The 27535-nt window shown below is 43.4% G+C and overlaps 1 protein-coding gene across 1 annotated transcript in view; it reads left to right on the forward strand.

The window, feature by feature from the left end:
• SCPEP1 (serine carboxypeptidase 1) overlaps positions 1 to 27535 on the forward strand; it is a 201885-nt gene that overhangs the window by 19724 nt on the left and 154626 nt on the right. Inside the window, exons 2-4 of the mRNA XM_085617186.1 lie at positions 10771 to 10910; positions 13550 to 13639; positions 18338 to 18493. Coding sequence (XP_085473312.1) covers positions 10771 to 10910; positions 13550 to 13639; positions 18338 to 18493 — 386 coding nt within the window. The remainder of the gene's footprint in view (positions 1 to 10770; positions 10911 to 13549; positions 13640 to 18337; positions 18494 to 27535) is intronic.

Below are 27535 nucleotides of genomic sequence, written 5' to 3' on the forward strand. Positions count from 1 at the left end.
TAACGCAGGGGTAAGCGGCGTGGCGCTGCAGTGGCTCCGCTCTTTCCTTACTGGCTGGACATATCCGGTTTGGGAGGGCAGTGAGCGCTCTTCATCAATTCTCCTCCAGTGTGGGGTGCCACAGGGCTCTTCCTTGAGCCCCACATTGTTTAATGTGTATATGGCCCCCCTGGAGGATGTGGTGGCCCCATTTGGGATAAAAAATAGTTAGCTACGCCGATGATACTCAGTTGGTGGTGACTCTGTCCCAATTGGTGAAGAATCCGGATGTACTGCATCAATGCATGTCCCAGGTTTATACCTGGATGTGCGAATCGGCACTGAAACTGAACGGTTCTAAAACCGAAATTATGTTGCTGGGGCACAAGGCTCCCGCACTCCCTCTATCTAGCTGGCCTAGCTGCCTGGGGGATCTTCCCTGCCCCAAGCAGGAGATTAAGAGCTTGGGAGTCTGGTTGGAGCAAGAACTCTCTTTTAAGACCCAAGCAAAGAAAACGGCAGGGATTTGCTTTGGGCTTCTTCGCTCTGCTCGGAAAATTCTGCACCTTCTCCCTCCCTCCTCAAGGAAGTTACTTATGCAGGGGTTGATTATATCAAGGTTAGATTATTGTAATGCGATCTTCCTTGGTGCCCCTGAAGCAACGCTGAGGAAGCTCCAGCAAGTACCAAATGCCGCGGCCAGGTTACTGACCAATGTGCCTAGGAGACAGTCGACTAGATCAGCCTTGAAGTCTTTGCACTGGCTCCCTGTTCGGGAGAGGGTCAAGTTCAAATCTCTCTGCATAGCTCACAAAACTCTGCAGGGCAAAGGCCCCCCCATTTTAAGGAAGTTAGTGGTGCCCTATAAAGCCTCCAGAGCCTTGCGCTCCGACCAGAAATTTTTACTTCAGGTTCCTAGAGTAGCCAAGGCCCGTACTGGTGGCAGAAGATTTGCGGTCCATACAGCCACCCTCTGGAACGCGCTCCCGTTGGAGCTGCGGTCAGAAATTGATACTCTTCGCTTCCGGAAGTTGCTGAAATCTTACTTATTTCCTCTGTGATGTGTCTAATTCGGTTTTGGCCAAGGTGTGTCTGAATAAGCGCTGGGATGCCCGAGGGTAACTACGCGCTATAGAAAACTGATTACAATTACAACGATTACAATTACAATAAATACATTCTGTTTTTATATATATCTGTGGTGGTGTCCTTTCATTTGGTATTCAAGGGATTACATATGGTATAACAGCTGGCTTCACATGCCATTCAGAGTTTAGCCTAAGACTGCTCTTGTCCATGCTACCACTAGGATAGCTGGTCTATAAGGTTGACCTTACAACCAATCACCATAAGGGTTGTTTGGACTGATACAAGGTGTACACTAGAATTAGTGACGTCATATATCAGGCCAACTTCTCACACACGCAACAACACAAGAGTCCCTGAACCTACTTTAGCTAGGAAAAATGGTTTCGTGCCTAAGTGGGATAAAGTTGATGTTACTACGTTTTTTACTAATCTTATTTCGACAAATGAGAATATTAATTTCTGCCTGGACCCTCTGGCAGGTCAAACCCAGGTAGTCGAGGCATTCAGTAATCTCTTAACTTTTATCAAGTTACAACTGACACGTCCATTGTCGGCAAGAGCCATTCCGCAGCATCGTTGGTGTGATAAGTCCTGTGTTAGAGCCTCAAATAACCTACGATCAGCTCTTAAAACTATACCAAGGGATAGCGGCCTTATTTGTACTTTGAGGGAAGCCTATAAAACTATGAGAGGGTCTAGATTAAAACCGCTAAAAGCTGAGGCCTGGGACAATTTAAAATGAGCTTCCGCACTTCGCAATAATAATGCATTTTGGAAGGTGATTAATACCCCATTTTTAAATGATCACAGAGGACCTTCTATGGATACACCTATTGACAAGGACTCCTGGATAAGGTACTTTCAGGAAATCTTTAAACTCTCAGATGTTTAGAATCTGTCAGTTAGCTGCCCATCTAATAAGTCTCCTTCCTATCTTTCATTTGAGCTTGAAGAAATCATAAAGGCGCTGACTCAATCGCCACCCTTGAAAGCGCCAGGCCCGGATGGGGTTTCTCTGGGCATTTTTCTCTTGAATATTCCCCTTTGGGCTCCTTTGTTAAATGCGGTTTTTAATGCAATAGCTCAGTCTGGTCCCCTGGAAACAATCTGTTATCCCAATTTTTTTTAAAAAAGGGGACACTTCTTCCCCTGCCAATTATCAACCTAGCTCATTGCTTGACAGCACGGCCAAGTTGATGGGTTGGTTACTACTAAATAAATTGGAAGCTTGGGCAGAGGATAGAAAGATTCTCTCGGATGCACAGTACGGGTTCAATAAGGGCAGGGGAACCATTGACCAGTTCTTAATTTGTCCCTGATGGTAGGAAAGTACACTTGGGTAAAAAAGGGCTCCATATATATGGCCTTTATGGACCTTTCTAAGGCCTTTGATTGTGTTGTGCATAGCAAACTCTGGATCATCTTGAAGGAAATGGGAGTAAACAAGGCTATTATTGAGTTTATCAGGGATCTACACAGGGATGCTACCGCCATGGTCTGCTATGGAAGGCATGGCGAATGCACAAATTCTTTTAAAATCGTAAGGGGCGTCAGACAAAGGTGCTTTTTGGCACTGTTTTCCCGCTGCACTAATAACTTAAATATTGTCTTGAGTAATACTGCAAAATATACTCCCCATGTACTGACTCACCCCCCCCGCCCCCCCCCCCCTTCCAATTCTGATTTACGCAGATGATGCAGTTTTTCTGGCAAGGACCACTCTGGCTCTGCAAAATTTTATCGTTTTATATTCTGCTTTTATGACTGAATTAGACCTGCATGTCAATAAAGCAAAAACACATATTATGGCATCTGGGGCTCCAAATAAGAAGCAGCTAAGCTATCATCTAGCTGGGGACAAAATGGAACAAGTCCATTGTTTTAATTATTTAGGGGTTATTTTTGATTCCCAGCAGAACTGGAAGGAGATGTTGCCACCATTTTTAGATTTTCCAAGAAATTGGGATGTAAACCATTAATGGAAATGCCCAAAATCGATTTGGCTAAAACAGTCTCAATTTCCTCATACAGAGCAGCTATATGGGGGATATCGGAGGTGAGGGCACTTGAAATCGTAGAGGATACATTTGTTAAAAGATTGCTCTCACTCCCTTTAGTAGGCAATAATTTTATCGCTCCTAAGGAATTGAGTTTGCCTTTTGACTGATGCTATTAAATTGGCCCCGCTCACTTTATGGCTTTCATTCTGGAAAAGAAACTCGGTTGATCTGAGTCAGAAGATCCTAACGGATATTATGAACCTAGATCAAGCTTCTAAAATCCCCTGGCTTTCATATGTTGATCATACTCTTGTCTCATTGGGGCTTACATTTTTATGACTCTCCGTCCTTATGCCAAAGATTCCCTAAAACACGTTTAAGAGATATCTTTTTAAAGAAAGCGGTTGAAGAAAGATGGGATAGATATAAAGGCAAGCAATCTGTTAAAATCTATGATTATCTACTGCATATTCCCCTAGTCACTAGTTCCTATCTAGTGTTCGTAGAGAACAGACAGCATCGCCACATTTTGACTAGATTCAGATTTAATTGTATCTTGCTAATGTTGGGCCGTCCAAATAATGTATTTTCTATAAGCTATCTACCGCCTTGCCCCTGTGATAAGGCAATTCAATCTATTGAGCATATCCTCTTTTTTGTTTGACCTAGAAACCGCGATTGTGTGTTATGCATTCTCATAATGTATATTGGCAGCTATAAAATCTCGCAAAGCTCGATAGTACACCTTTTTATAGTATTTTAAAATTCAAGTTTGATTAGAAACTTGATGTTTGCTGCTGTTTTGTATGCTTTTAATATGAAATTCTTTACCTAATCGTTCATTGGCTGATATGTACTGTCATTATCTCTTTAACTATGGTTCTTTGTATCATATGTAACGATTTTTTTATATGTACCTTTATGCATTCTTTATTGTAATGCGAAATAAAGTTATTTGATGATGGTAATGTGTTGGAAGAATTCAGCTGCACTCGATATGCCAAAGTTTAGCTATGTGAACTGCCAGAAACCCACATGTGTGGAGAAAGTGGTTATGAGGCAGGAGTCTGGGTGTAGCTGTATTGGATGCTAGCCAGACCAGAGATCAATTTTAGAGAACCACTTTGAATCCAAGAGTTCTCCTATGATATTGTCAATAATCTGTGTCAAGTGGCACTCCCGTCTGATGGCCAGGTTGGGCACCTTCATGTCAAGGCAGATCCGCACTGAGCACCGCTGTTTGTGTTTTTTTGCAACCACGATGGGGTAGACCCATGGAGTCTGGCCCGCTAATCTCCCAATGATGCCGGCCTCCTTCAGGAGTCTCAGTTCCTTCTCCGTCTTGGAGCCGAGGTGAAAAGCTATCTGCCACTGGCAGAGTGCTACTGGTAGAATTGACTTGTCGATGTGCAGGCATACGGTTTTGCCCTCAAGACATCCAGTGCCATCAATTAGGGGAGCAAATCTTTTGTAAGCCTGTCAATGTCCTTGATATTGGCTGAATGAAAAATGCACTAGCTTGAGGTCTTGGATGGTGTGGCAACTTGGAAGGAACCCAGCACCTTCCTGGGTCACGCAGACCTTGACTTTTGTGGACTTCGTATAATGGGTGACCTCCGTGTGGAAGACTCCTGCCAGCTGCAGAGGTGAGCGGTTACCAAAAGCGTACACCTTGACCTTGGTTGCGTGCCGGGTAGGCTGGGCCAGCAGCTTGTGGTACAAATATGAAGACATGAGGTTAATGTAGGCTCCGGTGTCGATTAGCGCAGTGATTGGTTGTACTTGGACTCTGAGGAGGCACATGGGTGCTGACTGGGGCGTTGAGTGTTTAGATCAACAGACTGCACCACGTGGACGACAATATCTCGTTTGTCGTCCATGTCGCTCTCTGCCAGCACTGTGGGGTGTGTGTCGACCGATTGGATACTCTTCTTCTGCTGGGTTGTTGATTTTCTCTGGTTGGAACAGCGTACCTTGGAGAAGTAGTTCAGTTTACCACATGCGCTGCATGTTGTTCCTCACGCTGGGCATTCACGTGTGTGGGAGATGGACCTCCACACCATCTGCAGGGCCAAGCTGGGGTCTTGGGTCTGGATGTCTCGGACTTCGGCTTCCAGGTATCTTTGTGGATGATGTTGACAGGCTCCTCTTTTATGGGCAATTGCTGCCCTATGTCCATGTGAGCCACCCTTGCTTAGGAGAGCTCTTTGGACCGTCCTAGGGCCAGTATGTCTGTCATCGACCTGTTAGGCTCTTGCAAGATGCATTCTCGGAGTTTAAGTGATGCGCACTCTTGTATGAACTGAACTGCGCCCTCACTTCATCTGACAGCGTGCAGGACTTGCATAAGGTTCAAACTGCGCCAGATGGTGCTCTCGAGTGTCCTGCATGTGCGTGGTGGGCCGGCATCAGCTACGAATATGGAGATCTTGTGCGCATTAGTTTCTTCCAGAGGAAGAAGCAGCGCCCTTTTCATGTCATTGGAAATGTCCATGGCCTCAAAATGTGTCTCAAGGCGTTCTATCCAAGCTTTCCACCGGACAGCCTGCGTCGATGGGGGCCCAGTGAGAGCAAACTGATCTAGGGCTGGGATGGACATCCTGCTGGAACGGCGGCAACAGCATGCAGCAGCAGGCATGGGACTCCACAAACCCCCTTCGCTCTCACCAGCATGTCTGTCAGGAAGGACAGGACTGACTGCGTAGACTCCACAGGTACCCGTACTGGCAGCTGGAGCTGGCAGAAAGATAAGGCCCCCAAGAAGTGCCAACTGCAGGTGGCGGGCTGGCAGCGGACCCTTGTATCTGCAGTAATTCAGGCAGGTGGTGTGGCCCTACTGAGCTGTGGCCTCATTGACTGGTAGCACAGTGAGGGTCGGCCACCTGGCAGCAGAGCCCCGTCTGGATAGGCAGCAGGCGAGGCCTTCAGGTCAATGCAAGCAGGCAGGGCTGCTGAAATGGCTCCCTGTTTGCTGAGATGGTGCCCAGGGAGCTGGTGGGAGATACTACCTGCGTGGGCCTGTCAGCTGCGGCTGTGGGACTTGGCCGCAGTGGTAGAGCCAGTCTGCTGTTCCAACGTAGTGGGATACAGCAAGGCCGACTGTCGGGCCTGAAGGATGCTGCAGTGAGGCAAAGAATGGGCTGTGTGGTTCTCCGCGTGTCGGAGAGGCTTGCAGCCGTACAGTAGCTCTGGCAAACCAGGTGCTGACACGGCAGTTGTGGGAGGCAGGTGTTCGTGGAGAGTCCGTGCGGCCTCAGCGACGCCAGTGTTGTGTGGTACTGCAGGTGAGCTGCAACAAGACATGGACACCAGTTTATAACAGAGGCAGGAATATAACTGACCTGGCCAGCCCTACAGGCTATATTAGTTGGCCTGATACCAGGGAATACTATCATATGCACACACAGGGGGACAGCCCTGGAACCCACCTGTCTCGGGAGTTGTGGTGCTTGAGTGAAGGGTACAACACTACAGTGCCCTTGAAGTGCGGAAATGTTTGATCTAGTGTATGCTTTTCTACTTTTGTTTTGAAGTGCTCTGTTCTCCATGAAAAGGGATTTATTTTTCCAAATAGATCTACATATAAAAGCACTGTAGGCTCCCCAGTAGTTGATTGTAGCTGCACCTGCCAGGATAATATTCTGAAACGGTTTATTATCATTTAAAAAGCCGTTACAGTGAATTCATTGAACAAAGAGAATGTCCCACATTATGTGGAGATAAAGAAATATTATTGCTTCAGTGGTGTCTTTCGGTAGATGCAACTAGTTCATCAGAGTGTATGAGCATAAACACAAACTTCTGCATAAGCTGTGTTCACTACTTCAACCAACCCTGTACAGTCTCCTCTACAAACATTTATTTTGTAAACAGGTCTTTTACAGTTTGACTGAGAAATTCTTTGTTTTGTCTTTTTTGCCAGTGGGATTAAGGGTAGAAGTAAGCCCATGACTGTTTAATATTTGGGAGGTCATCCCTCATTCCTATTGGTTTCCTTTTAGTAGACCAGAAGAAGCTTTGAAGGTTTAGCATATGTGTTTTAGAAGGTAACACCACATTATGCTTTGGAACAATTAGTCTATGTTGTATAGTTCCGCCCTATTGGCGGTCAATATCATTGGAGGAACTATACATTTGAAATGTGTGTCTGATCAAACCGCCTGTGGTGGAAAAAGTGCAGTGGACTTTAACTCTTTAGAAGAAACTTTACAGTGAAGAAAGCTAGATGCAATGAATATGAAGCCACTATTGAGGACTGTGTTCATGAACTTGTACTGCAATACCTAATTAAAACTATGATGGGTTTAGACAGCCAAAGGAGTGGTGGATTGGATCAAACAATGGTTTGTATTTTGCATTGTGAAGGAAAGGATTCCCATCCTTTTGACTCCTGCAGGCTTTGGCAAGAATGGAGGAGTAGTGTAAGGTATAGGCGTAACTAGACCCAAACATCAGGGGTGTAGGCGAGTAGGGGCGGCTAATAGGTCAACCAATGGAGGCAAGGTCAACATTTCAAATAATGGGACACCGCTATCCTTCTAGCCAACAGAGGAACATAGTGACACATTGTGTACTTTAAATATACTGGGCAAACCCAATATGATTATAACAAGCAGGTTTTAGTGGGGTTGGCAATATTTATAGGCTACTAGCAGATCTTTAAAAAGCAGAATGAGTGTGACAACCACAAAGCAACTTCTGCAGTTTTCAATTTACAGCACATCAGAACCCGTGTTTCCAAAGTTATTTGAAGATGACAATCCCTTGTTCCAGTTCTTTGAAAAAGTCCTTCTGTGATTCTCAATCAATTAATTTAGCTAATTCCTAGAATTAGGTTTTTTGAAATACAATAATGCAGCTAAAAGAACAACAGCCACATTATACAAAAACTAAAATAATAGCAATATACAAAAGTAAAAACCCTTTATATCCTTTTTGCACAATGTTTGTCAACGGATGTTAAAAGCAGTAAAACAAGTCTGAATAAACCCATACATTTCTAGGTAAAAGACTAAAGTGCAAAGCCAGTGCTTCAAAGACTATAGGGCAGAGGTCTTCAAACTTTTGGATGCCGAGACCCCCCTGTCAACATTTTGAGGCGTAAGGACCCCCTCCTGACAAAAATTTCTAAACCTGCACTCGCCAACAATGCACCTCATCTCTTTATAGCACCTTTCTGACAAACATTTATTTATTTTATAGCGCCACTCATAGTTTACTCACACTCATGTCTGTGATCTGCATGGTACATATTCTTTGTAGCAGGCACATTAACCCTCTGCACTGTATGGGTGACGAGTGCCCATGTGAGTGCACGGTAAGTGATGCAACAGTGTGAGAGTAGGGCAAGAGGAGTGACTGCCGTGTGAGTGAGGTGGCGTATGAGTTTACGTGCGGATGCAAGTTCAGAATGGGATGAATGAATGTATGATCACTGATGGGCTTGTTTGGGTGAGTTGCATACTGAGCAGTGAGGGGAACAGGTGAGTGAAGTGTCACATGAGTGCAGGATGAGTAGTGTACTTGTGTGACTGCAGGGTGAGGTATAGGGTGAACAGCGCAAGTGCATTGTGAGTGCAGAGTGATCACTGTGAGTGCAGGGTGAGCGGGTGAATGGTGTGAGTGCATGGTGATCAGTGTGAGTGCATTGTGATCGCTGTGAGTGCAGGGTGAACGTGAAATTGGAGGGCGAGAATGAGAAATGAGTTGTCTGAATGCAGGGTGCATTCCCAGACCCATGAAGTAACTCAGCATGTTATTGAAGGCAGCGTAGAGTTTAAGATCTAAGTTAAACTATTGCGGCATTAATCGGGGATCGAGGGTGAAGGAAATAAGTAATGTGCTGATCCTGCAACAAACTTACAGTCCTATGGTTAGGGTTGCCAGCAGATTATTTTGATGGCCGAGTCGGTACAAAAATAAGCAGTCACCTAAAGCTGTATTTTCAGCACTTATCTGTACATATTTCGAACAGCAAATATAAATAGAAAGAACTTCTAATTGTGTTCTAGGGCTGCCTCAATGATACTGATAAAGAGAACAAAGACAGAAAAGTCACATAACGAATGCATACATACTTTTCTTATTTAGAAGTCTATTTAGTGTCAAGAGGAGATCTTTACATGCTCTTTAAACAAAACATGGCATGGTATTTTTCTTTTAGCAACCCTACTTTATATTCCTTTTCATTAAATGCATTCTTACACTACAGCAGTAAATGTAAAATACAAATGCAAGGAATAGGCCGAGTGGGGACCCAGGGGGTACAGGAACCAGGAAAAAAACGAAGCCTGTGTAACTAGTTTACAAAGGCATGTAAAAATGCAAATTGTCTTTAAAGACCTGTGAAAAACTTGCCGGAGATAAGACTCCATACACTGCCCCCTGCCCACAGCAGCTCGAGTTGCACTGCAGCAGCCCGGGCTGAGACACAGGACGGAGGAAGAAGGGGGGCTGAAGCCCTTGGGCCTGGGAAGCAGTGTGACTGGGAAGGCGCGACACCCTTTGCATAGCTCCACGGCCCCCCTGGGGGCCGCGCCCCACAGTTTGAAGACCTCTGCTATAGGGTGACTTGTGCATCAGTCTGTCCTCCAGTCATATGCTTCCTTAACACTGGTCGGAGGGCCTTTTTTCTCTCACTGATAAAGAAGGGACTGTCTAGACGGTGATGCACCACTGACTATTTCAGTTTAAATTCTCACAGGTGATATCCAAAGTTTTCAGCAACTTTTATTTTCTAAAGCCAGCAGTTCTCCAGCTTCCAGCCACACCTATTAAGAATTGCAAAATTATACTCCTTAACTTTCTTGTAGGTATCCTGAAGAGATGAGAAAAATCCTAGCATCTCGAAGACTAGTTGCTGTAAGTGCTATTGACTGCCTCTTCCCTGGACACAGTCTATCTAGAAGAATAGTATTCCCTCTTACTCCACCCTTCAGAGCCTTTTTAAGGGGTAAACTATCAGTTTTTAAAATGTCTATACCTAACTTTGAATTTTCAATGAATTTTTGGATAAAATTTAAAGGTTGGGCTGTTCGAGTATACAGATCCTGCAGCATAAGTGTGGAAAGTATTTTTTTTTGTTTTTGTCCTTTTTCACTGCTTGGGCGAATAGTACAGAAAAGAAACCACAGGGCTTGTGAACATGCCTGCAGAGGCCAGGAGTCAGAACCCAGTTTCTGCCCAATTGCCTAGATGATTGCATTCCTAGGTAGATCCAACTCGTCTTTGTGCTGTGATTCACAAAAAAATCGCAATCCACACAATGATTAAGAGCTAATAATTTAGTGTCGTAGAGTGCTCGGGAAATACATTTGCTCAATATGGCTTTCCTAATAGGGGTTTGATGTATAACCCCCAAAACGTCATCAAACTGTTTCACTGCATTCACAGTTGGTAGCACTTGGATCCGTTTTTATGTTTATCCCAATTTTTAAATTGCTTGCAAATCTAAGTCACTGTCCTGCTCCAGGGTAGCTTTATATAAATACACATAAATTAATTAAGGCGTTTGGAGGTCAGTGTCTTAGTTTTTTTGCTTGAACTGTAAGTTTGTTTAATGTGCAATAGGAATGCAAAGCCTGTAATTTTCATTGAAGGATTTATGCTGCAGAGCTATTTCATTTTATCAGATTTCAGGAAAATCTATTCATGTATTTTATCACCAAACTGAGAAGGCAAGTTCTTTGTCTTTTCCATTTAGGTGCTACCATTAGAACAGAAGACAAAGAAGCATGGGGATATATTCGTGTGAGGAGCGATGCATACATGTTCTGGTGGCTGTATTATGCAAATAACCCCACAAAGAGTTATACTGAATTACCTCTGGTTATGTGGCTTCAGGTAAGAATTATTTAATGTTCAGTTGTAACAAACCTAGTAGACCCTATTCACAGAAACCTTTGTCAATAAGATGTAGGGGAAAGTGACGGAACCCGAAGCTATTAGACATACAGCTTTGTTTTAGTTTTCCTTCGCAACAGAACACTCAGTGATCCATGCTTGTATGTGTTAAATGTTGTTCACTATTTAAGATCCCATTGGTGCTTGCTTGAGTCCTCGGGCGTACAGTTTTTATTGCAAATTCATCCATAAACCACCCTATTGTCCAGAGTGTAGATATTGTTTGCACATATTCCTTTTTGTACTGATGAAAGCACTTCAGTTTTCTTATAGGTTTACATTCGGAATGATTGAAGTGAACAGGAATGGGTCTTTCTGTGTGACCTAACCCTGTATAACACGGATGAGCAGTTTCTCACGTGGCTGATTGCTGTTGGCGCTAAAACCTGCAGAGAAGCGTCTTCATACTTGCGTTCCTTTTCTCTGATCAGTTATCCTACTAACATTATTCAATAGTAATTCTCCTCCAGTTACTTATCCTAAATGGTTTTCATTATGCAAGTGATATCTGTTGTGTATGCTGATGGCATCGTACTCTTCAGTGCTTTCTTGTAGGCGTAAAAAGGGCATCTCTAGCATCATTTCAGGTTGAAAAAAATGCCTTGTGTCTGCTTACTTTTTTCTGCTATGAAATACTCCAACATAAATGATTTTAAAATTGAGTGATGTTGTTTTCATCGGTGGTTACTAATGCCAGTACAATTGTGTTTATGCTGTTTGTATATCCATAAGGCTTTAACAGATAAAAGAAACAATGTCCAGGTTCCTGGGGGTTTGGTGATGTGAGGGAGAGAAGAGGTTGAGTGTAAGGAGCTGGTTCTTGGGGCAGTTGTCTTCCCTGTCTAGCTACTGTCTGTGGGTGAAATGCATGTAGTCCTTTTCTTGGTGTAGAAAACATGTTTCTATCAAAACACTGCCTTCCCTTGGGCTATTTTAAAACTAGGTGTTAGTACTGGTTCCCCATATCATATCATTTATGCATACTTTTATTTAGGGGTAAGTTAAAAAGTTTTGCGCTTGGAAATTCATTCTAAATGTTTATGAAAACCCATGAAATCTGAGTTTTTTGGCATTCACTACAGTTGCACTATCTGCTAAATTGGGAAAACACATTTCTGCACATGTAGACCACATTTAAGCTATTCGAATATCTTCTGCAGTTGTAAGTAATCTCTTAACTGAAAGACTTGTAAATCATAATTTTGTGAATCTGATTTTGGGGTTTCTAAGCACAGACTATAGGTTGTGTGTAGGCTGTACTTGGATAAAATGTTTTGGGGAGCGTGCTTTAAGAGTGTTTCACTGCAACTCTGGTCTACATGGTTTTCAAATATGTAATCTTTGTGTTGATGTGTAAAGAGGCAGTAAAACAACAGGGGTAGCCCTTCTTATAATCCTTCTGTAAACAGGAGCAATTGACACGTATAGAACAGTGTTCCTATGTGGTAGAAACAACAGTTGATTCAAAAGTCAATTAGCAACAAATTAATAATTCAAAACGTTTCTGTAGTAAAAAGGCTTGCAGGAAAAGGAAGACCCACTTGCGCAAAATTATTTACTGCTTCATCTAAAGTGGTTGTTGCTTATAAGTGCTCGCACAGTGAAAATGGAGTAGAAAATACAGAGTATAATCACATGACGGTGGTGGCCACGCCATTTGCCTCCGAGTGACAATGTCCGTACAGAATTTTGTGCATCACTAGCCAATTAAATCCTGGCTAGGCCCCATTTGCCGATTATGTTGACGTCGTCCGTCCCTGGACACTTAAGGTCAGAACTGTAATCAATTGGAGAAGCAGCAACCATGTATCATGCTGACTTGTCACAATTGGTAAGAAAGTTGGTGATGATGTAATAGTTGAAATTGATATACTTGAGAAAGGAATCTGGTTAAAGTAGAGGAGGGCACTAATTTGTATTGAGTAGGCTTCGGTCCAGTGTGAGAAAGACCAGCCACTAGGGGAGCGTGATAGCAATAAATAGAGCAGCGGCAAGCGTCTGCTGGAGAAAACTGCTTCAGTTGGCATCCCGAAGTAAATAGATATACATTGGGCCCCCCTCCCAGTGCGCTAGATATGTCACTTCTACCACCTGGGACCATTGTGTTATTGATGTTTAAAGCTGAACCAGTGCCAAATGACTTTCGGCATCACACCTCTGCTTATGTACATTCATGGTCTTTCAGACTTGTGGTATGTTTTGTGGCAGCTCACAATTCCAATATAGATTATTAATATGCTGAACTGTGGAAAAAGAGCATTTGCTTTTGGATTACACAATGCGCTCTCATAAAAAAATCTCCCCTAAAAACATTGAAACTATTATTTATTAAACTGTTTATGCACTCATACCAAGGATTTTCCCGTCCACAATCCAGATATGTTTGTATTCTTGTATAGAGTAAGTAATTCACAGAGGCAAAGACAACTAATAGAGGATTTACTGATATTGTGCTACCAAAAGTGTAGGGTTCTGGATGGACTTCACTATTTACAGTCACTTGGCACTTATGCATGACTATATGATAGGTAATCGTAGTTGAGTCTTCAAGAAGAAAATGTTATTTAATTATTTTCCAGGGTGGTCCTGGAGCTTCAGGCTGTGGATTTGGAAACTTTGAAGAAATAGGGCCTCTTGATGCTGACCTAAAACCAAGAAACCTCACTTGGGTAAATAACTGTTTTTCTGTATTTTAATCGAACACAGTATATCCTTTCGTTGTGTAGTTGATATGTGCATTTTAAGATGAAGTAATTAAAATAATCCAGGTTGCAGGAGTGTGGGCAGAGCGGGATATGTGACACAAATTGACAAAGCTGCCTCCTATGAAACGTAAAGTTCCTTTCTCACTTACAGTCAGCAGGTCTGCTGGGCTTTTGATACCGTAGCCTTAGCTGTCCACCACTAAGCTCCAAGGTCACTCTGGCAATTGCCCCGCCCTATTTAAGACCGGTCCACCATCAGTGGAGTTCCCTGCCACTTGTATGAATCACTAAATTATTATATGCCTTATATGCAGGGAGGTTCTGGGGCATTTGGGGGTTTTTGTTTTACAGACTCCATGTTTGTGAACTTCTTGACTAAAATGGAAAGCAATGCAGAGTGTGTTAAAAAATACTTACTTGCATTCAGACCTACCTATAGTAGATGCACTGTAGGAAGAGAATCCTGCTAGACAGATTGGTAAGTTTAGATATGACACCAGAGAAGAAAAGGCTTTGGCATCTACTGATCTAGCAGGTTGGCAGGGATTCACCACTATCTTAAATGAAGGCCATACTCTGATTATTCCTCAACAGTAAATGTAATGCGATTAATGTTTGATTGGATCATTCAGTCGTATCGAAGTATCAACTTAATGGACACTTACTAATTATTAGCAACGCTCTAACTCTTCCATGTATCCTCTTAGTCAACAGCCTTGTTGATTTCATAATACATAAACTGCTAACAATCTCTGGTCTGTTAACCTTTAGACGTTATCCCAAATCTCTGTCCCATTCAAATGCTAGAACTCTTCTCCCAATATCCACATCTTCTGCATGTGCATTATACACCCTTCCTTTCTCCTATCAAATCATTATAAATTTCAGAAATCGTCTTTACTTTTCCTATGTTTATCTCCAATCTCAGAAATCCAAAGGCTTGATTATTTGGTCAATTTTTCTGTTTCTCGTGAAGCAAAGTAGATCATAGCTCCTGCATTGAAAGACCAACCACATCATCACTTGCCCACAAAGCAAACAAATTCCTTCTTTGCTGATATTAAATTTCCACTTTTCCAACTTACTTTTGCTATCTCATTTAATAATTTGAAGTTATCTCAAAATGACTCTAGGTAAACCCCCAGATTTCTCTTCATTATTTGAAATGAAAAAAAGTCCAGAGTGAAATAATTCATTATTTGCAATGAAAAACAAAGTCCAGAGTGAAATAAAACAATGGTTTGTACATCCAAAAACCTATGTCGCCTACATGCACCAAATGGCTAGGGCAGGAGAAAGCCAACTTTGTAAAAGTGCCATTTTCAAAATTGTAACTTAAAATCAGACTTCATCATCAAAGAGGCTTTAAATTGCAATTTTTCAGACACCAAACATGAATACCCTACATCTTTCCAATGAGAAAATTGCACTTATTAAATGTAATAAGGCAACACAAAGGTATCTTATGAGAGAGGTAGGCCTTAAAGTGGTGAAAAACGAATTTGTGATATTTTTTTTTTTCTTCACTACCAGGGCCTGTAAAAGTACATGTCCAACAGTTTAATTACACGGCACCCTACCCTATGTGCTAACTTGGGGCGTACCGTAGGGTTGACCAATATGTAATAAAAGGGATGTTTAAGGCATGACAAGCGCGTTATTTTGCCAAGTTGAAGTGGCAGTTTAAACCTGCATTCAGGCTGCAATGGCAGACCTGAGACATGGTTTAAGGGGTTACTTAACTGGGTGACGCAAATAGTGCATCAGGCCCACTAGTTGCATTTAATTTATAGGCACTGGATGTATGGTATACCCCTTTACTATGGACTTGTAAGTAAATTAAATATGCCATTTAGGTGTAAGCCAGTTTTACCACGTTTTAGGGAGTGAGCACAAGCACTTTGGCACGGATTAGCAAATTCAGGAAAATAGGAGGGTGCAGGAATTATGTTTGGGGTGGAGGGCGGGAAGACTACCCCAAGACTGACCGCTCTAGCACTACCATAAAGAGTATTTAGCTTTACCTTTTCAAAATGCAATGCATGTTTACTTTTTAGCAGATTAAAGGGCATTATTTTCTATTATCAAGTGAAAGCGTTATCATGGATGGTGGAGATTTCATTAAAAACATTGCTTGGGTGAGTCCTGTTACGATTCCCAAGCCAGTACATTTAACAATCACAAGTCTTAAGTTGCACTCCTTTAGAGGGTCATGAAATTTCAACGGTGCAACCCCAATAATTTTGGGGGTAAAACAGTCTCTTAATTCATGGCCTCATTTGACTTGCTAATTGAAATAACTTGTTTAACTAAAATTCATAGATCTATTCATTGCTCACTGGAGGTATCTGGATACAAAGTTTCATGTCTACATGTGACAGATGGAGACCTGAAAGCTTTATTTATTGCCGGGCTAGATTTTACAATATAAACTACTGTTCTTTATTTCCGACCAAAAAGAAGAGTATGGCATACTTGGTTACTATATGAAGTGTAAGACACACAATTGATGAACGGAATGAAGAACAAATCAAAACATTCACCCCCTTTCAAGAGATCTGGGTTAAACCCATCTTTCTTTTGCTCACCATGTCACCCCAGTTTAGACCTGGCCATATGCAAATCAGTCTTGACCCTGTGCCTCATGGGAACAGTCCAGCCCGAACTGCCAAGCCAGGTCCTCCCTGGACTGGAAACAAGCATCCTAGGACCGGTTTCGGAGTTTCACCCCTCTTCAGCCAGGATGGCTTGATTCCAGTGGCACAGTGAGCCCAGGACCCACGTCTGGGCATTCCTGGTGCACTTAGGGCGAGAAAGCAAGAGACAGACAATTGATGGACGGAATGCAGAATATATGAAGGGTGTCCCATCTTGCCAACGTGTTTTCTTTTTTTTTTTTTTTTGCCAAACCCATGTTTCTCTCCAGTGAGATACAAAATCTTGTGAGCCCTCTCGAATTGTTAGATAGTTTTAGTTTTGTCAACTGTAGCACTTGCTTTGGTATCACCCCCTTCTGAATCGCTGTCTGTATCTCAAAATAGCCTACGTAGTGATGATAGCGAGATTTGCAACAAGAACTCCTGCCATTTTACCTGAACCTCTATGGAGAAAATACCTACCATCTTCCCTCTTAAAGGACTCTTCAGCCCAGCATAATAAAATCCTTGTTTCCGGCACATGTAGAAAGTATACCTATTGTAAGTTTGCTAATGTGTGAGGAGTGGTGAGTGCCGGTGTCTGATGGACCCACATGTTTGTGTGCTTGTCCTCTCCCTGTCTCCAATCTGGTTGAAAGCTCTGGGAGTCTCCATTTTCTTTTCCGGGCGCATATTTTCTCTGCCTGGGTGAAATATACCCATCCCCTGTTTCATGGGTTGCGGCCATCGCCCTTAGCTACAAGAGAAGATTAAGCTTGCAGATGGCAGCTAATACAAATAACACTTGACCCAGTCAGAATTGAACTCAATGTGAATATTTGACTGGATGCCCTCCCAACATGGCCAGCAGCATATTACTCCAGAATGTGAGTATTTTGCAAACCTTTGAACGTGGTAGCCCACCTAAAATACAACATGTTTGTCACTAACTGGTACTTTGTTCAGGATTCCTGACTCGTCACGGAGGAGGCCTGTACACCTGTGCAGATAAGATCATTTATATATTCTCCCTGTAACCTGGCAAAAATCTCTGGAAAGCCTTCAGATTTTCTTCTTCCTTCAATTTTTCCTTTCTTTCATTTTCCTTTTTTCTTTTTTTCATTACTTTTTTTCATGCTTTCTTTCCTCTTTCCTGCTTTATTCATCTTCTTGCCTTCTTTCTTGTCTACTTTGTTTACTTCCTTTTTTTTCATTGTTGGCTTCTTTCTCTCTCAAAGACTAATGGCACTCCAATTGGCTTTTTAGGTCTGTTAGCCAAGACCTTTTGATTTTACTGAAATTATGTGTGTGATTTAGTTATTCAGCCACACTTCATCCATTTGTCTGTGGTTGTGTAATTTTGTTTTTCTCCAACCCAATCAAGGGGCAATGTGTGTCGTGCCACACACCACCCTCCCCACAATACAGCTATTGGCTGACTTCACAATGAGTTGCGGCATAGTTACGGCTTACCTCCCTTTTACAAGGAGCACATCCACACACAAAGTAGTTCCTTTCAGTCCCAGGACTACTTTAGTTCCTTTCAGTCCCAGGACTACTTTGGTAATGTTTATTTGAGACCAAAAACATTTTAGCCTCTAGGCATGTGTTTTTTTGTTTTTTTTGTTTTTTAGGTTGACATACACCCTGCAGTTTTACAAAGTTTTGCAAAAGCCATGACAAACCAAAACAAGAATTACCAAAAGGCTGGTGTCCAACGCCAGACCTATTGGCTTTACCAATGCTTGTTGTCCAGTGTAGCCAAGATAGCTTTAGGAAATCCACCCTACAAGATAAAAAAACACTATCTTCGTTGCCTTCAAAACTCACACTTGTATCCGGTAGTAATCCCACAGTTTGTTTCTGGCTGGAACACTAGCATCACTAATACTTCACTTTAACTGTAGAATTCATCCAGTTTGTATGCAAGCACACACTCCACCCAACTACATAAAGCCTAAGCATGAAGTTGATAAAGTTCAGTTTGTGTGCGCTTGTGGTAACCATTTTCTTTTCTGTGGTACAGGTTCGGGAGGCCAGTGTTTTGTTTGTGGACAATCCTGTGGGCACCGGATTCAGCTATGCAAACAACAGTCAAGCGTTTGCGAAAGATATTGCTACAGTAGCTTCTGATATGCTGGTTCTTTTGAAAGGATTTTTTGATGCTCAACCAGAGTTTCAGGTACTGGCATTTCGAGCAGTTGCTATGTTTACACTTTCAAGATTGTAGAATAAGTAAATGTCCACCTGACAATTTTGTTAGGAAAAAAAATGCAAACGAAACCTATATCATAAAGCTGCTGTAAATAAACATCTGTTTATTATAGAGAATAATAGCCTTGTAGTATTTTACTGAAACCGGAACATGTGTAGGATTGCAAAAGATAGGTGCTTATTAGTAAATAATTATTAGGATATTTAGGAAGAGTAGAAATCTTTTTGATACGGTCTTAAGACAGCAGTTCAAATTATTTATCACTTAATTGTATGTCCAACCTATTAATGATTACGTTTTCTGTACCAGTCGTGTTCACTGAACAACATGCCCTACACTCCTTTTGGTGAAATGGGGTTTGCTTTTCCCCAAGGCCTACAAATGCCCCACCATTTTGAACATTTAAGTTATTTTATATATGGGATAAAGGCCCCCGTCTATAATGCTGGATGTCCATGACCATATAGAGGCACAAGGCCATAGTCAGTAGTAGCTTTATCGGTCCAGAATCTTCAGATGATTTTAACTAAATAATAACATAATAACAAGTATAGGGATATAGTCTATATAATAATATGCCGGCCTGTTGTCCCCTCCATATCAAAATACATAGCTCACAACGGAATCCCGGTGATGCTTTCTGCTAGCAATGCCTTGTTAGCTCATAGCACTTTTTCATGTTGGATTTGTTAATGGTGAAATAAAACTTCCTGTCCCGGAATGCAACCTAGTGCAGGTTAATAAAAGTAGTACTTGCTGAAGGTTTCACAGCCGAAGTGGGGCCTCTTAGCAGCCCCCAGGCATCTGTAGCTCTGCCTTATCCAAGAAGCAACCAAAGCATTTCTTTCAAGGGTTAAAGGTAGGTAGGGGTGTCCGTTTGTTTGCTCCACTATCTTTCACTTGTGACACAAATGATTTGCATTTCTTTGATGGACCAGCACTTCCCCTTATTGCATATGACAGCTTGTATCCCATCACCGAGATAACCGGAAAGTTGGAACATGGGCCACAGAGCACTGTTTGCGAAGCAATAGTTTGTTAGACAAATAGCTGCTGGCAGAGTCCATGAAATTTGTTGTGGGGCAAGATATGTTTTTGCCCCGTTTGTTCAGAATAAAATTAAATGTAAGTATTTGCTATTAAGCTAAGTCCTTATGAAGTCTAACAGTGCTAATTTATGCGTTCAACTGTGGGGCATTCAAAGCAGCGGAAAGCTCAAGCTTCCTACATCCACCAGCCTCCAGCCAGAGAGTATGAAAAACAAGCATTTGCAATGCAATAGGTCTGGCATTTGCAAGAGTTTGAGCTATTGGCATTGTAAATGCCTATGCCTTTTATGGATGTGTTTTGAAAACCTGCAAGCGGTGCGTAAACACGCACTTTGTAAAGATAGTCTTTGCTTACGAGAAGCAAGGCTGGCAGTAAAATTGGCGCAGTTATTGCCAGCCATGCTTCTCGTAAGCAAAGGCTATAAGTACAGAGTGCATGTTTACGCCCCTCTTGCAAGTTTTTAAAACATAAATAAAAGGCATTGTTATTTACAATGCGAATAGCTCAAACTCTCGCAAAAGCGAGACCTATTGCATTGCAAATGCTTTTTTTTTATTGAAAAATGAGATTTAATGCGCTTTTCAGGTCAAAAGCCTAAATGGAAAACAATGTACTTTAAAGGTCTGGCTAAAGAGGCTACAGGTAGCATTCGTCTAAATATTGCTCTTACGCCGACATCTGCAGAATGATCACAGTGGAATAATGCAGACCGTTTCTTTTGGCAGTTTTGTATGGCGCGAACATGTGTGAAGGTGCTGGAGCACTTTACATGAACGCCAGTTACATTACACAAGGTCATGGTCTTTATTTGAGTCACGGAGAGATTAAGCGGCTTGCCCAGAATCACACGATGCTGACTCAACCGACGCCAAGTGTTTAAGTGAGTCCCGTTCCCCCCCCAGTTCCTAAGTAGGCAGTGCTACCCTAACACCACATCCTTCCCCCAAGGGAGCAGCAGCCTGCGCTTTAATCACAAGTAGATGATAGACGGATGAAGTATATTGAGGGAGGATGGTGTAGAATGAAAGGCTGAAAGTTCTAGAAGCAGTGCATCAATTGGGCAGACAGTTTGTTCTCTTGATGGCGTAGGTTTAATGTTGTGAAAGGAGCAAGAAGGGCCAGCCAGTAGTGGAGGAGCAGATAATGGCATGTTGAGAGTTGTGCTGGAATTAAAATGTCTTTTGGATGATATGCTGCGTTGTGGAAAACATGAAGGTGTTCATTTTTCCTTCTTTGTGTTCGACTTTAAGTGTCTTCGAGCTCTGCGGTGGAGACTGCAATGTTGACATTTATGCTCAAAGCCAATAGTCCCGTCAGTGGTCTAGAAATAGGACCGGTGAAGTGCAAGGCGCGTGCCTCATGGAGCTGTGCAATGTGCGCATGAAAGGAATGCAGATTTGAATCTGCATATTTCTGACTCTGCTTTATATTCAGCAGTGTTCGTTTAATTGGCAGCGTTCCAGTGCTTTAAACCCAGTGAATCAAACCATCTGCACATTGCCAAATAGCCAGGCACTACATTTGCGCAGTTCCATAAAGAACAAGTTGATCAAACATTTAAATGCAAATCAAATAAAGTAAGGCAGATGGAGTGAAACCACAACTCCCTGTAAACCAGTAACCCGTCGCACATTAGGTGTAAACCTGAAATGTATTTAGTGGTAGTCTGCAAAGTTGTCAAACTGTACTCTTGTGTGATGATGCCCGATGGACACTCACTGGCAGTGCGAGCACGGCCCAAGAACAGAAGGGGAAAAGCCACCACGGGCGCCCCCGCGCACTCACCTAAAGAAACTACAGTAACAAGCCCGGGAGTTACTAGAGCCTCTTCCGCCAGAAAGCAGCTCCATATCTGGGCCGGGGAGGAGACGTGGGAGGTCGAGGGCTGCCCGCGCATGCGCTGTAACTGAATTTTTTGCGTGTTCTGCCACTGCGGCTCGTGCCCAGTGGCGGCGGCGCATGTGGACTTCAAAAGCCGCCGTACTTCAATGAGTGCTGCATCGTGCAGCCCAGGGAGGGGGCCGCCAAAGCAGCCAAGGCAAAAAAACAAAAGCAGAAGTCCGGCGGGAGCCCACCCCGCCTTCGTGAATGCCGCATGGTTTCAGACGGGGCTCCTGTGAGCAAGACGGAGCCCCGCGTGGTGCTGCAGTGAGCTGCTGAAGACACGCGACCAGCCGGAGTCCCCACAAGAGCTGGTAAGTGGGGCATGCTGTACGTAAAGCGCGCCGCGCCTGGAGCGCACGTGCGCATTTAAAAAAAATAAAAAATTACATGAGGCTGGTGAGGACGAAAGTGAAACTGCATGCTGGCTTGCGAGGGAAGGGGGACAGGAGATGTGCACGCCGCGTGGCTGTAAGCGCGTACACCAACTCAAATCCGCCGAGACCATGCGCATGCCCAACTCCTGTCCCACTTCCGAGGCAAGTCAGCAACAATAGATCTCGCTGGCGACAGCGCTTCGCGCTGCGTTCGCCAGGCGACACCTAAAAAGCCTGGACAAGCATTGTCCAGACCCAGTGGAGTGGCGAAACTGACAGAGGACTACAGTGATTGCCGCGGTCGAGACTGAGATGCTGCGTTGAAGCGCTCTTCCCTGGGCATAGACGGCGGCAAGTAGGCAAAGGCAGCGCCGGGTCGCAGTCCGCGGCGACAGTGATGGGGGAGAAGTGGCGGCAGACGGCAGAGGAAGGCAGAGGGTAAGCGCAAGCAACCGGGAAAGCTCTCTCGGCTTGCTCCCTCAGTTTGCTTCCGCGGCCAGATTCCTTCCCTCTGTCTTGCCTCCAGCTATCGCTTCCCTGCTTCTCGCTGCTGCTCTGCTGCCTGTCCCACGCTTCTGTGCTCCGGGCCTGAACCTGCCTCTGAACCTGCCTCTGCCCCTGAACCTCAGCGCTTCTGTGATCAGTGCCTGAACCTCCGTGCCTGAACCTGCCCCTGAACCTCTGAGCTTCTGAGTTTCGGAAGGCTGGTCAGGGGCTCAGCACGCAGTGGCAGGGTCGTGCTAGGGAATACAGGCTGGTCTGCAGTTCCAGTGCCCGGAGTCTATTTGGGGAGCGCCCCGGCTGACCACAGAAGCTGCCTCACAGTGGGTTCCAAGGAGTGAGGGGCAGTGAAAGCCCACTAGATCTAAAACAAACTGCTAAATTTCCACATTGCCAATAAATCGCCAAGAAATTGCCGGAGCTTGTCTAGCTAGATAGACCGCTGACTACAAAACCCCCAAACTCCACTTATCAGCACGCTTCAGCTGCTACTAGCAAGGACCAGCATACCACCAGTTACGGTATTATAACGGCAAAGGAAGCCAAGAAAAGCCAAGAAATCCAAGGAAAAAATAAAGGAACGCAAAGGAAAAACAAAACTGCTAAGTCAAAGACAAGAACTCAACTCCACAAAAAGAAAAACAATAACTAACAACTAACAAGGAAATCAAAGGGAAACTAAAGGAAAATCTAACACTTAAAGGGGAAGAGAACCATTCCAGGAAAAAAACCAGAGGCAACCATCACAAACTGATTATAAACTGACTATAAATAACAATATAAATAAAGTACAAAAAAAAGCCAAAGTGGAAGCCAGCCAAACCAAACAACTAAACAAGCAAATAACAAATAGCAACCAATAAACCAAACAAGCCAAAATAAAAACAACAACAATAATCAACTACCAAATCAAAAGACAAACAAAAAAGGGATGAAAACCAAACACCAAAAAGGTCAGGAAAAATTAAAAAAAACTGATCAAAACGTAAAAACTCCAAAAATTGAGGACCTTTACTTCAACAAACCTGCAATACCAAAAGAGCTTTAAGGATCCAAGAAAAACATGAATCACAGGAATAACACGTGCACAAGGGCTTTGGATGAGATGAGATCCGGTAGGGAGAGAACTGTCACATCCACACTGAATAAACGGGGGAAAAAAAGAGCAAAGGATCAACCGACGCAACAAGAACTTATTGGTGGAGGAAAACTCCAACCAGATCCTGGTAGATATTGTAGTTTCTGAACTGAACACAAAATCCACAACACCAATTAGCTATCAGCCAAAAATCTACACAAAATGTGCATTGTTGAGAGACGCAGGGGGCGCCTTCAGCATGAGTAATGAAAGTTTAAACGGCCTCCCCTCTCCCTTGTACCCGGAGAAAATGGACCATCAAGGTCCTAAAAGAACCACATCTGGACAAGGCAGCAAAGGCATAGAAGACAAAAGGGGAAATTCCATAGTCACAAGCACCCCACATAGGGAAAGACAGCAATGGGAGCTAGTGTCCACCCAAATAACCAGCGTCCCAACAAAGAGGAATCACATAGGATCTGACCAAGCACAAATAATGGAAAAGTCTTTTGAGGCAAACCAGGAAACAAGAACAAGAGCACTTTCTGCTTGAATTAAGCCTGCCACAGGTATACCCCTAGAACCAACTATCCCAATCTTCTCAGGGAGAACAAATTTCACTGAGGACATCATTCCACAAAATACTGAAATTGCGCCAATAGTTGCCCCAAATACATCCCCACCATCCTCATCCCACAATGAGGCACCTGAAGAGCGCGCAGAAAGCATGGCCTGTGGATCCATGCCAACATATATCAAAGTCACGAACATTGATGTAGATAATAACACTAACTCTCCAGTGCCACAGTTGCAAAAACCCCAAGGACTCAAATCAAACCAGCCCAGAGATGAGTAGGGAAATATGGCACACTAAGGTCAGCCCCAGTGGGGCAACAAGCTCAGGGAGAAAGGGCAAAGGAACACTGACAGGGGACAACTCAACCGTCACCAACTGCTCCAGTACCGACTGCCACCCCCAGCTTAACTTGCAATTCAACAATCCTTTTAGTAATTCTGACTAACAACTAAGGGACAGGGAACCAGTAACCACAGAGGTCAGAAAAGGTGCAACAGACTACAATACAGCTCAAACAACTTTATAACCAAGATCAGCAAGAGTTTTTCCATTACTCCGCAGCCGGGCAGGTATACGCCACCACCCTCCAACAAATTAATAGCAAAGGACTTAATCAACTGGACCCAAACAAACTCTGGGAATCCTTATTAGACACCATGCAGCTTTAAGTCAAGTCAATATCATTCGGACAAGATGGACGTCCAACTATCGATCCTTAACTCAGTGGCTATCCACATCTCAAACATTGGCTGCAGATTAGCCAACATGAAAAACTTGATCAAAAGGGCTCAGGCAAACACGCAGCTACTTTCAGCGCGCTGCACCTGCTTTTCCATTTAAACTATCCACCCTTTCGGAGGCAATGGGGGATATCCCGGCAGAAATAAGGAAAATACAAAAAAAAACAGCGCACCACCGCAAAAGACGCCAACAAAATGGTCCTCAATAGGCTCATCTTGCAGTCAGAAGGTCACAGTAAAAATCAAAGGGGCTAAAGGTCTCCCAAAGGACTCTTACAAGGATACAAGATCAGCTCAGGACCCAATCGCTAAATCATTCTGTACCTCCGAAGAGACCGCTATGGAAAAAAATGAGGAGCTCGACTGTCCCAACAGACCAGAGTACAGAACAAAGCCACGACTTTCACCTGGAAGACCCAACACAAATAAAGCTTGAATTAGAAGCTTTAGCCCCTCGTCGGGGGGCGGGGGGGGGGGGGGGGGAGAAGATCAAGCACATAGCCGAAAGCGAAGGAGGAAGGGAAGAAAGAAGAAAAATAACATAGCGGATTACTTCCACTCAGATAGCATTCGACCTGGGACAAAAGGACAAGCCATTAGCAAATTAAAGGAACTTTTGCCCCAAGAAAGAGCACAAATCGAACCATTTAATTACTTTAACATTAGGGGATTCAGAAACCAATCTGGATACGATTGAGGATGAACCATCAAGGCCACTTAAAAAAACAACAGACGGAAGCAAAAAGAATGCAAACACCAGAGCTTCCGCATTCTTTGAGGAAAAAAGATTTGTAGAGGTAGCTACCTCTGGGAACACAGAAGGAGACAATAAACCAAGACCTTCGATCACTTCATCACCAGAGGATTCAGATATTAAACTGGTTACGACTGTGGATGATTCAACAGAGCCATCTAGAACCAGATCAGATGAAACTAGAAAACATGAAAGTATGAGAGCTTCAGAAGAATCCATCAAGCAAAAACCTGGTGAGTCAATCATCTTAAGGAAAGTAATTACTACCACCATGGAAGATTGCAGACTTCGAGTGGATCTCTTGAACCCTCCACACAAAGAGGAACTTCCCAAACAGGAAAAATGTCCAACTGCCAGTCCATCACAACTTAAAAACAACTCAATTTTATTGATTCCCGAATACAAATCCAGAGGTTGTGGGGATATCCTCAACAGAGGGAACATTCTACATCTAATTCAAGCAACTAGAAACTTGGAGCACATAAGTACACACGATCTGGAAAGAATTGCATTCAAAAACATCAAAGAAATCTCTGACAGAAATAACAAAAACAACCTGATCCTCAGAAGAAATAGTGAAGAGAATCCTGGACGAGGAACCCCAACTAAAAGTATGGGGGAATAAAAATACTACTCTATCAAAGGCCCGGCTATCCGGAACCATTGACTCTAAATAAAAGTAATGATGAAAATTGAGCTACCTCATCAACTGGCTTGCAACCACACTCAGTACTTAAAAGAGCACGCAGCATGGACGCTCGGACACCAGGAAGGAATGATCAATATCAAGCAATTAGGTCAGAAGACTGGACGTGGCTTGCGAAGACAATAAACCGACCGGAGGAGAGCACTTGACGCATGACAAAACACCTCCAAGCAACCACCACCTACGAATTTGCTCCAGGAACATAAATGGCTTGGGCAACAAAACATCGGACAAAGACATCTTGGATTATTTTCAAGGCTTCGATCTCATCCTACTACAAGAAACTTGTTTAGAGGAACCCTCCCATTAATTTGGCTTCAGAACCCACCAAACTCCAGCAGTGAGAGGCTCACAATTTGGACATCTAAAGGGTGGTCTAACAATCTACTCGTCAATAAAAACAGTAATTGCGACTGAAGACGTCGACACCTTCACATCTTCCACCAATGCAATTAAAGCACTTTGAGTGAGCATACAGGACGGGAACACCATACAGAAAATGCTATTCTTAAACTCATGTATACATCCCTGTGACAAAACTAAAGGTGCCAAAATTGTGGAGGCAGAATTTATTAGGCTCCTCTCGGAAGAATCAACCTCAAAACTATTGCTTACAGGTGACTTCAACATGCACCTAATGGAGCCACAGTCAAGGGACGACCTACTCGAGGAACAATCAGCCTGGAATATCCCTTGCCAGGAGCTGAGTTCCAAGACGCAACAATCAGCACTCGCCAGGAATTTCGTAAAAGATCTGGAACATCTAGGCTTTGTGGCCCTAAACGGGCGTTTTCCAGGAGATCAGCCCCCGGCGGCAACATTCCACAGCTCAAGCACGCTAATAGATTTCACTTTTGTATCCCTACCACTCTTCAGTTGGATCACCGGTTTCCAGGTAGTGATCCAAGATCAAAGTGACCACCTCCCGCAAGAAAGTTCCACAAGAATAACTGGATTACCACCAGACCAACCTGCTGAGGACCTCAAGTCTATTTATATGGACAATTTTAGGAGAATCAAATTCAAAACTAACCAACTGGATGATCTACTGGCCTCAGCGAAGTTATTATGGGAACAAAGGGAGAAGGCCGACAAACGAGAACGCACTGGGTAGAATTACCAAAACATTTGGAGCAAAGCACGCGGCTAGCGCTCTTCCAGCCTCAACGACAAACAGGATCTAAGACCATCAAGACAAACACCTCATCACTAAAACTCCATCTCCGAAGTCTCAAAAAAGCAATAAACAAAATATTGCGAGACATTCAGCATACAGGGCACGACTCAATTTACAAAGGGAGTTAGCGAAACTCAAAGTCGAAAACAAAAATAATCTGGCAAGCAA

This window comes from Triturus cristatus, chromosome 7 (genome assembly GCF_964204655.1).
Source record: "Triturus cristatus chromosome 7, aTriCri1.1, whole genome shotgun sequence".
Lineage (NCBI taxonomy): Eukaryota > Metazoa > Chordata > Amphibia > Caudata > Salamandridae > Triturus > Triturus cristatus.